General features: G+C 40.4%; 3 protein-coding genes across 3 annotated transcripts; all 3 read left to right on the top strand.

The window, feature by feature from the left end:
• The first annotated feature begins 27 nt into the window (after positions 1-27).
• Positions 28-2,315, top strand: nppcl (natriuretic peptide C-like). The gene is made up of 3 exons (XM_010743419.3): positions 28-275; positions 1,124-1,278; positions 1,494-2,315. Exons 2-3 carry the CDS (start codon positions 1,180-1,182, stop codon positions 1,788-1,790), a joined length of 396 nt encoding a protein of 131 aa, XP_010741721.1. The 5' UTR covers positions 28-275; positions 1,124-1,179; the 3' UTR covers positions 1,791-2,315.
• Positions 2,316-5,660: 3,345 nt separating this feature from the next.
• gapdh (glyceraldehyde-3-phosphate dehydrogenase) lies at positions 5,661-10,793 on the top strand. The gene is made up of 12 exons (XM_010743420.3): positions 5,661-5,773; positions 6,249-6,294; positions 7,727-7,826; positions 8,158-8,264; positions 8,397-8,487; positions 8,599-8,714; positions 8,824-8,905; positions 9,070-9,221; positions 9,448-9,526; positions 10,069-10,152; positions 10,240-10,337; positions 10,429-10,793. The coding sequence occupies exons 2-12, from the start codon at positions 6,272-6,274 to the stop codon at positions 10,496-10,498; spliced, it is 1,002 nt and encodes a 333-aa protein (XP_010741722.1). The 5' UTR covers positions 5,661-5,773; positions 6,249-6,271; the 3' UTR covers positions 10,499-10,793.
• Positions 10,794-10,922: 129 nt separating this feature from the next.
• Positions 10,923-13,758, top strand: opn9 (opsin 9). Its single transcript, XM_027286486.1, has 3 exons — positions 10,923-12,663; positions 13,251-13,401; positions 13,527-13,758. Exons 1-3 carry the CDS (start codon positions 12,543-12,545, stop codon positions 13,720-13,722), a joined length of 468 nt encoding a protein of 155 aa, XP_027142287.1. The 5' UTR covers positions 10,923-12,542; the 3' UTR covers positions 13,723-13,758.
• The last annotated feature ends 151 nt before the right edge of the window (positions 13,759-13,909 follow it).

The raw sequence follows: 13,909 nt of genomic DNA, 5'->3' as shown, positions 1-13,909 counted from the left end.
GTCTCTGGCTCTACAAAATCTCTGCAGCATCCCAGCTGATGCCCCAACATTCAGCTCCTGCCAAGGGGACAGACACAAGAAGAAGAAGAAAATCATCCTTTCCAATTCCATCACGGAGTGAGGAGGAGTAGGAGGAGCCAGCCGAGTGAGATAGTGATGCTCCCAGCAGGTGCCAACAAGTGAGAGGTAGTCAAGAGACTGAGAACAAGAGGGGATGGAGAAGAGTCTGTGAGAGCAGAAGACACCCAAGAGCTCTGAGAGAAAACCAACATCGGGTGAGCACGCTTACATTTTCTTTCAGGTGGTTAGATGTTCAAACAAAACTCTTTATTTTATAGTTTTTATCTGCGTTGCAATTGTTACCTAACAAAGGGTGATTGTCTTTGAATTAAGTTGAATTAACATTTGTTACAGCCACAAACAGAGCTGCATACAGTCTTTATTTTTCTTAAGCAAACTACAAATTTGTTTTACAGAAGCAGCATTTCTGCAATGCATGCTGCATTAACACCTGAAATAAACTATGTATAATTATATAATAGGACAAACAAAACTTTGTGTTAAAGTCGGATTTAAAAAAGCTTTTTCTTTTACTCTCAACACGTGATGTTGAAACAATGAAAGCCTCTCATTTTTGCAAGGGATTCGATCTAATTAGTAATTTTGGAAAGATTTACTGACCCTTAAAATGAGAACGCAGACTAATGCAGCAGAAAGTTTTTGCATTTAAATAATGACAACTTCATATAAAACACAAAAAAAAATGCTTCCTGATTTTATTTTATTCATTTATTTTTGACTGTTAATCCCAGATTTAAAAGTCTAAACAGGGACGCAAGCTGCAAATTAGATCTGGCTAGACGTCCTAAATACATCAGTTGCATTACTTATCTGTACAATGTTGATCTGTGTTAAATATACAAAGAAATTACTTACCATCAAATCCTGAAGACAGACTGAGGATGGCTTAAACAAATTTATGTCGTCAAGATCACTCACGTCATTTTCAATCAAAGATCTTTCAAAACCATGATTTCATATTCACACTGTGTATATATTTGAGTGTTTTTGCAAGTGATTTTATTTTCTCCACATAATTTTATTTATGTATTTGGCTTTGCAGCCAGTGTATTTTCAGTCCTTCTGCTCCAGTTTTTCCTGTCCGTCATCTCTGCTGCCATGCTGTGTCCTGTGCTACTTTGTGTCACTCTGCTCCTCCTGACACCCCTGGAGATCACAGAGGCTCGCGCTCTGCACCCATCTCCTGATGCTGTGCAGGTACGGAGGGAGGGGTGGTGGGGGGCTAGAAAAGAATAAGAAAAAGAACGGATTGAGGACGATTCAGAGTAGAGGAAGGATATAGGAAAAAAGTCCAGGAGGAGGGGAGGAGGAGCAGGAAAGAATGGAGAGTAATGAAATGTATCACTTATTAAATTATTCTCCCTCGTACACTCCCTGACAATTAAATTGAATCTTTCCTTCCCCTCCTTTAGTTTATGGAGCAGTTTCTGGAGCGCTACAATGACCTTTTGACCCTGGACGACCTGGAGAACCTGTTGAACAGCCAACCAGAGGAACAGTCCACCCTCTCTTCAGGAGTCAAAGCGGCAGAAAACCCCAAATGGGCTGAGGCACAGACGCAGGCTGAGACACCCTGGCTGCGTCTGCTTAAGGGGGCTCTGGCCAATCAGAAGAGAGCAGAACCGGACCGGTCAAGGAGGGGATGGAACCGAGGATGCTTTGGGCTGAAACTGGATCGGATCGGGTCCATGAGCGGATTAGGCTGTTAGTAGAGAGGAGAGAAGAAAAAAAAGACTGATGATGTCCTTCTTAGAGTATATTAAAAGAAAACACACATGTAAAGGCGTTGACATGCAGTGAAGGATGTGTCCATGTGTGTTTACTACATGTAGTATGGTGTAGACTTGCAGCAATGTGGTTTCATCCTGCGTAGGTACCATAGATCAGACGCTTCACGCTATTGTTGCTGTTTTAACAGCTGTAGTTTATTCCATGTGTACGTATTAAACTGAATATTAGAACATGTGAGCTATGTTTACATCAAATGATCATCTTTGATTGTTGAGCTTCTTCTTTTTTTATTATTATTATTATTAAATTGGCACTTTGTTTTTCTAGCTTTGTCTGTGTACAGTAAATGTAAAAGTGTTTAGACATTTTGTGGCCTGGAGATCATGTGTGTGTGTAAAATCAGGTGTACTGGACGTGGATATCCAAAAATGATGGCACTTGTAATTCCTGCTGTTTGTTTTTACGTTACTTATGATTTGCATGAATAAATGGATTTGACATTTGCTCTGCTCTGTTGGGTTTTTTTTTTTTTTTTGCTCACATAAATTAATAATTATAAGAGTCAACATCCCAGTTTGTTGACTCTGAATTGACATGCGTCATCTCAATTTGTCCTTAAAAGTGGAGCTTCAAATTCTCCTGACATTTATGGGTTGTTGTTTTTTATGATGTTTTTAGTTATATCTTCCAATAGCTGTTGGAGGAAGTTACATTTCTTCCCACATCATTCTGGAGTATGGGTGTCCAATCCCCTCTGCTGTGTCCAAAACTGATTTCATTCTGGTGTTACAGCCAATTTCCCAGGGCAAAAATACTGTAGCGTTTGTGCAGGGAAATGGAAATAAATATATTGGCCTCTATGTCAGATAATCTCATAATTTTCCACCTGATATTTATAAAATATGTATATATAAATCGTACATTTTGTAGTCTTTGTATCAGCAATGTGCCCAGTGTGAGAACAAGAGGTGAGTTATTTTAAATTAAGAGGCAATGCATGAAGGTCGGTGTTGAAGAAGAAACCAAACTAAGATTCTCTAAATGATCTGACATGATTTTCAGCAACAGTTCTCTCAGTTGTCAGAATTGTTTCCGAGCACTTTAAAGGAGCAATATGTAACACTGGCAGCTAGTGGTTAAAATGAGTACTGCGGTCCAAACTCTAAAACAATACTAGAAAAAGAGTTGTCTCCACCTACCCCTTCCTCCCCAGACTCAAAGTTCATGCAGGTTTACACACATTCACTCAAACCAAAGGAAACACCTCTGTATCACTATTTTGCAGCATAGTCTGAAGCCAAATTTAGACATAGATGCTGGGTACATGAAATAAACCATGCTGCACTCATCTTGCACTTGTAAACCCAAGTTTCCTTTGGTTTGTGTCACTTTGTTTGAGAGACAGGAACAGCTCTGTGTTAGCAATATAGAGGGTAACGGGAAAATCAGTGAATCAGAGAAATAAAGCGTTATTTTCTCATTGTTTCACAGCACAAATAAACTCCCCTAAAGTCTCCAGTAAAAATGGAGAACATAGAAACATCCCACACAACAGTAATGTGGCAGTAGTGTTCTTGGCAGCTTACTGACTCTGCTCTCTAATCTACTACTGACTCTTCCCCTGAGAAACTCACAATGTCTTTGTAATTTTCTGCAGCAGTGTGTCTTTGGCAAGTTTAATGAGGTGAAAAAAATGTCAAATTTATTTGTGGAAAAGTCGCCCTGACCTGTCCCTACTAACTCTTCGGCACACTCCCCGCTGGAAAGCAGCATCCACCTCCTGCAGTGAGAGCCGGGTGGGTCGGTACGTGATGTGATATTGAGCAAAACACTTTCACAATGTCTTCATCACTTGGCACAATGCACCAGGGGTCAGGATCTCTTTTACCACATTATTTTACAGCATCCATAAGATAAAAAGACACGGTGGAGATATTTCTTGATTTCCAAGGGGAAACTGAGCAGACTATCTACAGATGAAGATCATGTGATACGATTGAAAGCTTTGGAACAGCTACTAAATGGACTCTGAGGGGAGACTGTTTTGTCATCTGCTGTTAGGATCTATTCAGCTTGTCGAATTGAACGCAGCAATTATGAATCAACGTGGAAGAGAAAGAGGGGACAACAACAGGGAATACAAAGATCCTACGAGAATTAGGAATAGTTTGTACTGTATATAGTTTGTGTATCATGTATTCATTCTAATAGTTAAATACACAGGTTTCTATTTAGCACACTAGATGGCAGTCTGACTCCGTCATTATTATTCGTTCCTCACCACAGAGAGTTGCCCTCCGGACTTTGCACTGTAACACAAGTTGTAGAAATCTAGCGACAGGCCCTTTTTACACGTGCACCCTTATTGTGCATAGATCTTCAAACTGCAATACATATTGTTGCAACTGCATTTTCTAATAAAACTAAATAAATATTTTTTGAGAATTGACAATAATTTCCAAAAATGTTGCTGCAATTTGGGGTAAAATTGTGTTATAATTACAGATATTGCCACTGAAATAAAACAATAATCCCTTAGATATTTTATTCAATGGTGGCTGACTTCCCGTCCCAACAGTGGGTAGAGTTTGGCGGTTGTAATATAGACAGAACATGTGATCTGTATGAGGCTGCATTTACAGTACTGAGTACAACACGGACCAAGTGTTGACTTGCTTGCCAACGTCTAATCTTAGCCTGACCTTTACTTCCCCTCTTTGACCTTAAGCTGCAAAGCAGAGGCCAAGACTGGCATGCACTCGGGGTTGTGGTAGTTCAGCTATGCCTGGCCCACAGTACAGCAACCATAACACACACCAGCACTGTCAAGGTTTGGTTCAGAGCAACATGTCTGCCAGCCTGCTGCAAAATATGTTTGACAACATCTGCTGATGTAAAATAGAAGTTACTGAATGTCAGCTTTGTTCAGATTGGATATTTAATGTATTGCACCCTCAAGATGCCATACCATGGGTAAGGTATTAATTCACTGTAAAGACTGTGTGCTGGTGAGGCCCAGTATGCAGCCAGGGGGATATTTACAACACAGTTCAACCTGAATAGCTGCCTGGTTTTAATTGACATTCTCATTATTCAGAGTTAACATTTTATATTTTCCTCCCGAGTGCTTTCTTTTCAAATGCCAGCACTACTGCCAGACAAAAGAATTCAAATGGACTTGATAAACGGTATCACGACAATCTGTCAGGTGCAGCTTTTATTCAAATGAAGGAAACTGTCTTTCAGTGAAATGTTTTTAGCACTCAGATTCTGTTAGTCATTTCTAAATAACCTGACAAAGCAACAACTCGTCTGAGTTAATGGACTCAAACAGGCCAAAGACGCCCCCTCTGCACATGTGCGATGGTCATGTGTTAATGTTGAGTAACCAAGACTCAGCTGGAAGAGATGGAGAGGCAGAGAGGGAAGGTTAGCTTTGCTACAGAGAGTCTGAAAGTGAAGGGTCATGGTCTTTGGACATTAAATGTCAGAGTCAGTAAGACAGAGATTTGATCCCTCGGGTTGCCCCCTCTGTGTCTCTGTGTCTGTCTCTATGAGAAGGTCAGTGCAGGACCCCTCTCTTTTTCCAGCCCACTATCTGAGGATCTATATCTAGACCACTTAAAGCTTGAGGAATCTTGATGATACTGAAACTTCTGCTGAGAAAATGCAAATCTAAACAACATTTTTCAGAGTTTTGGGCCTATAATTAGCAGGAGGAATAGGATGATAAGAGAGAAGCTTCTGGGTTATTTAATTCACATGAAGTTGGAGAGGCCAGCTTGCATGCCTCTCTGCAGCCTGATGACCTTGACATTCAGAGGGGGCGGAGCAAGGAGCAGTGACCTATGCAAGGGGGCGTGGCTCTAAACTCTGGTTAATCATAAAAACACACAGTTAAACCTTGCTCTTCCCCACTCACACCCGGAGTCGCAAGACAGACTGAGGAGTCTCACAAACGGTAAATACCTATAACAATGAAATTAGTTTATTCATAGAGGATCAGGAAGCTGCAGGGCCTCAGCAACAGGCTGCATGACTAAGTTCATTCAGATCACCTGGATCAATCTGAATGGGCTTGATTGGAGCTGATTTTAAAGTAAAATGAAGTTAGTCTTGTTTTAAATGTAACTTTTGCTACTTATGAGGATGTAAAATTACTTTTCGGTGAACATATTCACTTAATTTACCGTGGGAAAGTTCTGGTCTGCAGATTTGCATTGAAATTTACTTGGGACTGTGGCCACAGATAACTTATCAGACTAATACTCTTTGTAAAACTCTTTGCTTATCTCAATGCACAATACTAGAAACTGTCGTCAAGTGAAAGCTAATATATGGCATCATAAATGTATGCCATCATAAATACTGGGTCAATATTTAACAGGATGCAATGTTCCTCGTCTTCTTACTTTTCTTGTCTCTTCTCCTTCCAGAGGACTAAGACAACCCAGGCAAAATGGTTAAAGTCGGTATCAATGGGTAAGAGCTTGTTTTCATTCACTCATCACCTGATGAAAATTACCAAATCCCCTTAAATTAGCAAGACTAAATGACAAACTTATTAGGCCAGTCTGTGTGCTCTCTGCACCCCAAACTCACAATGCCACACCCCTCTCATTTGTGCACACAGTTTCAAAATGAGGCATCCATGCGTCTCAAAACTTGTCTGATGTACACAGACATTGACATAAAAAAAATAATAATACAAAAAAACCCACACACACCCAGATACACATGAATTTAAAGTAAACAAAAGCCTGTGGTGCATGAGATTTGGGAAGCTAAAAGTTTCAACAAATAAGAAATTACAGAAATGACATGAAACAGAAATAAGAGCTAGAAAGGCAGAGGAGTTTTAAGTACACAAAGATGATGAATAATGGTAATGTGTCAGCTTGAATCCAACTAAACAGTGTTTCTGCACCTACCTGAAAATTTAACCACGTCACACAAATGAAAATATCTAGACTCTTGCAGGAAATCATCAGCTTTATTGGCTATTGCTCTCAATGTGCATAAATGAGTGAATTTTCAGAAGTCTAAACTTGTCTAAGTTTGAAATATTAAGCAAATAAGAAGCTGTAACAAACCTCAAAAGACTTCCACTGCATGTAGAGTCCAAAGTGTCTCGACTTTGTGCTCTGAACACAGGATAACTAGTGTCTCTGTGATTAATTGGTGATTTAATTATGGCTACATACAATAGCTGAGGAAGAAAACATGTTTTTGCAATGGAGGTTGTGCACATGCAGTAGTCTGAGGGCAATAACTGTGCTTTGAACTTTGCCCCTCAGCAGATAACAATGTGGGCTTCAACATGGGGGCCACCCAGCAGTGGAGTGTTTTTCCACTGTGTGAAGCAAGCAGTAGAGGACCTGTGTAACTTAAATGTTATTGAACACACATCTGACGTTAAAGTCTACCTTTCTTTATCTCGCTGTCCCTCTTTCCGCTCCTCCCCCCCTAGTGTCTGAGGACAGAGTATCTATGCCAGGATTTTGGACCCACAGTTAAAAAGTAACTCAGCCGCTTGATCAAACAGTGGACTGCCGTCATTAGGATTACCACATTAGAGGTTCATTTCGACTTTAGACCCCAGAGAGGAGTGTGAGAGCAACGCACACCTCCCTCTGCCCCTCCTCCTGAACCTTGGCCTTCCTGCGGCTGTGGTTTCAGGTCTTCTCGGGTGTTATGTATGCCACACAAAGGGAAAAGGCCACAACAGTAATGTGATCTAGGCCATGCTGAGGTTAAATTTTACACGTGTTTAATTATTTTCACTTCATAAGCATCTGGAGCTTTATTCCTCTGTGACTCTTAAACATGACTGACAGTGACTTGGGTCAGAGTTACATGGTATCATGCCACCATCTAGAGGCCAGACTAAGAAACAACACTGTTCACTTTTCAGATTCGGCCGCATCGGTCGTCTGGTGACCCGTGCTGCTTTCACCTCCAAGAAGGTGCAGATTGTGGCTATCAATGACCCTTTCATCGACCTGGAGTACATGGTAAATGAAATATGCTTGTTAGGGTTTGAAATCCACAGCAGCTATTAGGCACATGCTTTTAAATTGAGGTTAAATTAGTGATGACTGGTAGCTTTTCCAGTTATTTTAGGGGCTTGAAAAGTTGGAAGATGACAATCACTCAGATATAATATGTGGAGATGATGATGATGATGATGATGATGATGATGATGATCATAAATATCTAATGAAGGCATTTTGTAATGCTTTTTTACTTTCTATAAAAAATTATAATTTTCAAATATTCTGCTCTTGTCAGCTGCCATAATATGGTTTTATCAATGTTTAATGTCTTTTTAAATTTCCTCTTTAGCTTTACATGTTCAAGTATGACTCCACCCATGGTCGCTTCAAGGGTGAGGTCAAGATTGAGGGTAACCAGCTGGTCATCGATGGACAGAAAATCACTGTTTTCCAGGAGTGAGTGCTCTTAACAGGCTTCTAATTGAGGAAAAAATTCGCAGACAATTTGACAAACTAACACATTATTAAAAGGGAGACTGGAGTAAACGTTTATTGTGACACCAAATTTTCTTTTCTCTTGGTTTGCAGGAGGGACCCCGCTAACATCAAATGGGGTGAAGCTGGTGCAGAGTACGTGGTGGAGTCCACTGGTGTGTTCACCACCATCGAGAAGGCCTCTGTATGTACTCAATCCCGTGCTAAGCTTTTGATGAATGTAAAAAGTTATGACGTATTGTGCAATAGGCTAAAACGTTGATTTAAAAAAAAAAAAAATACTATTTCTTTGCAGGCTCACTTGAAGGGTGGTGCCAAGAGAGTAATCATCTCTGCACCCAGCGCTGACGCTCCCATGTTCGTCATGGGTGTCAACCATGAGAAGTACACAAACACCCTCCCAGTTGTCAGGTAAGAGACAGAATGACTGTTTGGTCTATTGGTATTTAAGTTCAAATTGACATTTATCTCCACCCTTGTCTTTTAAAAATCCTGATTCTCTCAATTTGCCTCCCTGTAGCAATGCTTCCTGCACAACCAACTGCCTGGCCCCCCTGGCCAAGGTCATTCATGACAACTTTGGCATCGTTGAGGGCCTGATGGTGAGGATTAAGACTCTGGGAACAGAGACACTAAGCAGCCACTAAAACCAAATTAACAGCCCAAAACACCAACATGACATTAGAAAGTTAGGGGTGGGGTTAAGGGTGGTTTAAGCCATATTTAATCATCATCATCATCCTTCCTCCCTCCCTGTGTCTATCAGAGCACAGTTCATGCCATCACTGCCACCCAGAAGACTGTGGATGGTCCTTCCGGCAAGCTGTGGAGGGACGGCCGTGGTGCCAGCCAGAACATCATCCCCGCCTCTACTGGTGCTGCCAAAGCTGTCGGCAAAGTCATCCCTGAGCTCAACGGGTCAGTGCCAGTGCCAAAAATGCATGACTTGACATGACTTTTTAGTTAAACTTTATTTAAATGACACCAAATCATAACAGACACTTTTCATAGAGAGCAGGTCCATCATCTTTATAAGTGCAATAATTAAATTTAAGTACAGTACGTTATTACATGATCAGGGTGGCACCAACTCTTGTGAATTTAGCTTGTAACATTCATCTACTGAATGTCTTTCTTTTTACAGCAAGCTGACCGGCATGGCCTTCCGTGTCCCCACCCCCAACGTGTCAGTGGTTGACCTGACAGTCCGTCTGGAGAAACCCGTGAGTGACCACAAACTAGAAGCAAATTCATAATTTTTTTTTTACAGAGGTCTGGTAATATTTGATATTTTTACTGTCCACAAACTCCTTTAAAAGACCAAAATCACCTATGAAATTATTATTTGATTTCATTTGTATAAAAGAAAAGCATTTTTACCATCATATCCAAACAAGAATTTATCACTACATGAACCTACAGCTTGCACTTGTTCCCGACCCTTGGTCTGGGTCTTTTTAACGTAAAGCCTGTCTCACGGTTACATATGCAATTTCATGTCTGTCAATGTTACATCACCTGTTTGGTTTTGGTCTTACTTACCGTATACTGTATATTCATTTATGTCTCTGGTAGGAACCAAAAGGGTTGAAGCATGTTCAGTGTTACAGAAAGGGCAGGGAAGACGAAGTATTAAGATTAATCATGGGTTTGGTCTTTTTAATGGTAGATGATAAGAATTTTGAATAACACCAGACTTTGAAACATTTAATGAACATTTATGTAATAATTTAATGTGATTACTAAATTTGAGCTCTTTTAACAGGCCAAATACGACGACATCAAGAAGGTTGTGAAGGCTGCAGCTGATGGACCCATGAAGGGCATTCTGGCATACACAGAGGACCAGGTCTGTGTCTGTCATCTCTGATCTCTAAACTGCTTTTGTTGATCATTATTCTGGTTAATGTGGCGTCTTCTCTTTGCTCTCCTGCAGGTCGTCTCCACAGATTTCAACAGTGACTGTCACTCCTCCATCTTTGATGCTGGCGCTGGCATCGCCCTCAACGAGCACTTTGTCAAGCTGGTCTCATGGTATGCCTTTCATTCACATTCAGTGCCTCATGTCTATCTCCATGATGATGCATACTGACTTTTAAAAAAATAATTTTATGCTTCATAACAGGTATGACAACGAGTTCGGATACAGCAACCGTGTCTGTGACCTGATGGTTCACATGGCTGCCAAGGAGTAAACCAAACAAGCCAATCAACTGTTGCACTATGCCACATCACCCACATTGTCCTGCTACCAGAGTTATACATTTGCAATAAGACGTTGTATTATCTATGACTCTGCCTGGTGCCTTCAGATAGTCGACCCCCATTAGCTGCCTGAGGGGAACTCCCACAGAGAGCAAAAAGATTTAAATTGGTGACCAATTACTTTTGTATCTGTTTAAATTCCCTCTTCTGTTCTTGTGTGAGAGTCTGTCTGTGGTGCTGAAGTACTGCAGTCAGAGGTGGAATAAAGTCCTCTGTTTTGTGAGATTCACAGTGTCTTTCTCTCTTGTCTTCGCTCAGAGTAAATTTATAAAAAACCTACTCTAGTGGGATTAAAGCTGATATATGGTAACCGGGTTCTTTCATGGGTCAGTAATCTTTAGCAAACACAAGCAGTATCTGTCTATATATCTCATCCATTCCCTCCTGTGGGAATACACCTCTTAATTAGGTGGAGGAGTGTGGCGGGTAATTACTGCATGTTTGGCCTCTCAAATTGATTCTTACACAACCATGTCGCTTTTATAGAAGAGTCACATAATCCATTTCCCTTTCTACTTTTTTTAAATCTTGTTAATATGCGGTCCATCTGAGAGAGTACTGTAGCATGGCTAACAAAACCTGACAAAAGCCCACTACAGTGGTTCAATATGAGAATTTTATTTATCTGTATTTGTCACTTTTACTGGACATGATAGAAGGGAGCTGCTTGAGGATGAGACATGAGCTCAGCCGACTTTAAATCAGAAAGATTAATCATACAGGAATATGCCCAATAATAGAATCAGAGTAGAATGTTGGGGCATTTTCATTGAATTAATTAAAATCATTATGTGAATTGCTCCCAAATGTTTGAAACAGCAAAAATGTTTATTTCTGTCAGATCAAAACAAAATGTAGAATTATAAACATTAATGAGACTACTGCCTTTACAATAACAGTCATACAGTTATTGGATGCAGAAATACCATATGTGTGTTCATATCAGATTAATCATTGAGTTCAATTTAAAATCAAATACAAATTAACCTTGAAGCACATATTCATTTAGAAATGTCTGACATATCTACCCTTGTTTTGACCTGCGCTATTGAAACCACAATCGATAATCAATCAGTGAATCAATCCATCATTTATAATGACCACATGACCGAGCTCAGTGAGATATACATTCTACACGCCATGTACAACATCAGTTGTCAGTGTCATTAAGCATCAACATCACATAATGGATAACACCTGATTAGCTCAGAATATGTACTACATGTATGAAGGCTCATATAAAATGTATTCAAATTTATTTTCTCTGTCTTCATTCCTTTGTGTGACAACAATGATTATGAAAATTAAAGTGGTCTATAAAGACCCAAGTGATGGATGTGTGGATCTGGAGGGATACTATGGATTCAGTGGATAGCTGGAGAGGTGATTCAGGGCGGGATTGGAGGTTATACGTCCTCAAATACCCTCCACCCCCTTTCTTTATTATCTCCCTGTTTCTCTCGCTCATACACACTGTTGACCATTTCTAACACAGATTGCCAACAGCTTGTTTTTTCTCCAGCTCTTCAGAGAAATGCCACATGGATTTACAGGAGGAGGGTTCAGATTAAGATGATATGACAATATAAGCGAAGATCCTTTCCTCCAAAGATCAACTGAGAGCCCACAGGAAGAGACAGACAGACAAGAGGAAGGTGAGTAGTGATGCTTGTTTTTAAATGTGTATTTTTCAGAAGAAAATATTGCACAGTGTAGAGGTATTCCACTTTGAAGAGATTTTGATAATATCACAAACCTATGTTATGTTCAGTTTTCAATGTTGTCCTAATGTGACTGTCTTCTTTCATCTTTTTTGTACCCCGTCCCTCATGAGACTCAGCTGACTACCTGCTGGGATCATTAGAGATTTAAGTTTAAGTCCTGCAGGCACAAACGATTGAAAGAAAAGTTCCTGTTTTTCCCCCTGTGGCTATTAAACAGGGTCATCCATAAGTGGTTCAGTGCAGCACATCCATGGGAGAGAATGGTTCACAGTGGGACTCCTGGTTTGTCCTCTCGTCCATTCACCCACTGTTCCTCTCCCAACTGTCCCCCTCTGCAGACCTGGCTGTTGCTGTCTTCCTCACCTTCACAGGTAAGCAAAAGGATGCTATTATCATTAAGCCAATCAGGTTAATTTTTGGGAAGAGAACCAGAATCAGGTCCACAGATTCACAAACAGGATGAAACTTATTTTAAATTCTAATAAAGGGCATGAGTTTCCAAACATACCAAATATGCCACATTATATATAAAGTGATAAACAAAGTTAGGTGTGAGCTTCAACCATAAAAATGTTTTTTAATAATCATAAACTGTGTCTGTATTACAATGAATGTGCTGTAGTTACTTCAATGGAGCTTTGCAACAAGCAAACATAGCATATATAATATAGTATACCTTAGATATGATATCTTCAAACATACCTAAAGGCACATTTGAATGGGAATATTTTGCAAACTCAAAGATTAGGAGTGTTGTTAGCCTGATATGTTTACTTCTTTAGTCAACACAAAAGACCAAACGCCCTTCATCCAGCTAAACAACTAAGAAATCCTCTTTACATCGGCCTACGTCACGTAATCAAGCCCAACTGGTATTTGTAGGTTTTAAAGACCACATTTAAACGACATTCTTCAGCTACATGTTCTTCTCTTTACTTCACTATGTCTCTGCCTGCAGGTATCTCATCAGTGTTGGGGAATGGCACAGTGTTGTTAGTCTATTGTAGGAAAAGAAAGAAGCTCAGACCTCCAGAGCTCATGACCATCAACCTGGCTGTCTGCGATTTTGGCTTCAGCCTCTTGGGGGCGCCATTTTTCATCACTTCCAGGTACAGCTATCAACCAATAAGCAGCCAGGCATTAATTTAGGCACGATGGCCCTGACAGACCAGCAGTCATTTGTCAGAGACAGAAGGTGATAATCTATCAAGCCCTTCTCTCTTTCCTCTGTCAGCCTGTGTCATGCCTGGGTGTTTGGGGAGACAGGGTGTCTTTGGTACGGCATCCAGGGCTTTGTGTTTGGCATCGGGTCTCTGCTCACCACCTGTCTCATCTCTTTGGACCGTTGCCTCAAAATCTGCTGCTTAAGATATGGCAAGTTTGACCACAGACATGACTGCAATCTCAACCCCCTTCAGTCTCTTTATTGATAAATTTCTCACTTCAAAAAACTAGAATTTAACACAACCCTTACTTACATTCTCTGTAGGAAACCCTGTTTTTTCTTTTACTAAAGTATTGATTCGAAGCCATTTGGTGGTCCCTAAAGGCCAACAGCTTGATGTTTGCTAATGTTTCAAGAAAATGTCAAGAGTTCCCACAAGGTTGAGTGCACAT

Source organism: Larimichthys crocea, chromosome XIII (assembly GCF_000972845.2).
Source record: "Larimichthys crocea isolate SSNF chromosome XIII, L_crocea_2.0, whole genome shotgun sequence".
NCBI classification, from domain to species: Eukaryota; Metazoa; Chordata; class Actinopteri; family Sciaenidae; genus Larimichthys; species Larimichthys crocea.
The sequence above is the reverse complement of the archived record's forward strand: the minus strand, read 5'-3'. Positions and strand labels throughout refer to the sequence as shown.

Excerpts from the sequence above, each read along its gene's own strand:
- nppcl (XM_010743419.3), top strand. The coding sequence starts at position 1,180 with ATGCTGTGTCCTGTGCTACTTTGTGTCACTCTGCTCCTCCTGACACCC. Across the intron at positions 1,279-1,493 it reads CATCTCCTGATGCTGTGCAG|TTTATGGAGCAGTTTCTGGA; the intron begins GTACGGAGGGAG and ends CCCCTCCTTTAG.
- gapdh (XM_010743420.3), top strand. The coding sequence starts at position 6,272 with ATGGTTAAAGTCGGTATCAATGG. Across the intron at positions 9,222-9,447 it reads GTCATCCCTGAGCTCAACGG|CAAGCTGACCGGCATGGCCT; the intron begins GTCAGTGCCAGT and ends TTCTTTTTACAG. Across the intron at positions 10,153-10,239 it reads TGGCATACACAGAGGACCAG|GTCGTCTCCACAGATTTCAA; the intron begins GTCTGTGTCTGT and ends GCTCTCCTGCAG.
- opn9 (XM_027286486.1), top strand. The coding sequence starts at position 12,543 with ATGGGAGAGAATGGTTCACAGTGGGACTCCTGGTTTGTCCTCTCGTCC. Across the intron at positions 12,664-13,250 it reads TGTCTTCCTCACCTTCACAG|GTATCTCATCAGTGTTGGGG; the intron begins GTAAGCAAAAGG and ends CTCTGCCTGCAG. Across the intron at positions 13,402-13,526 it reads CCATTTTTCATCACTTCCAG|CCTGTGTCATGCCTGGGTGT; the intron begins GTACAGCTATCA and ends TTCCTCTGTCAG.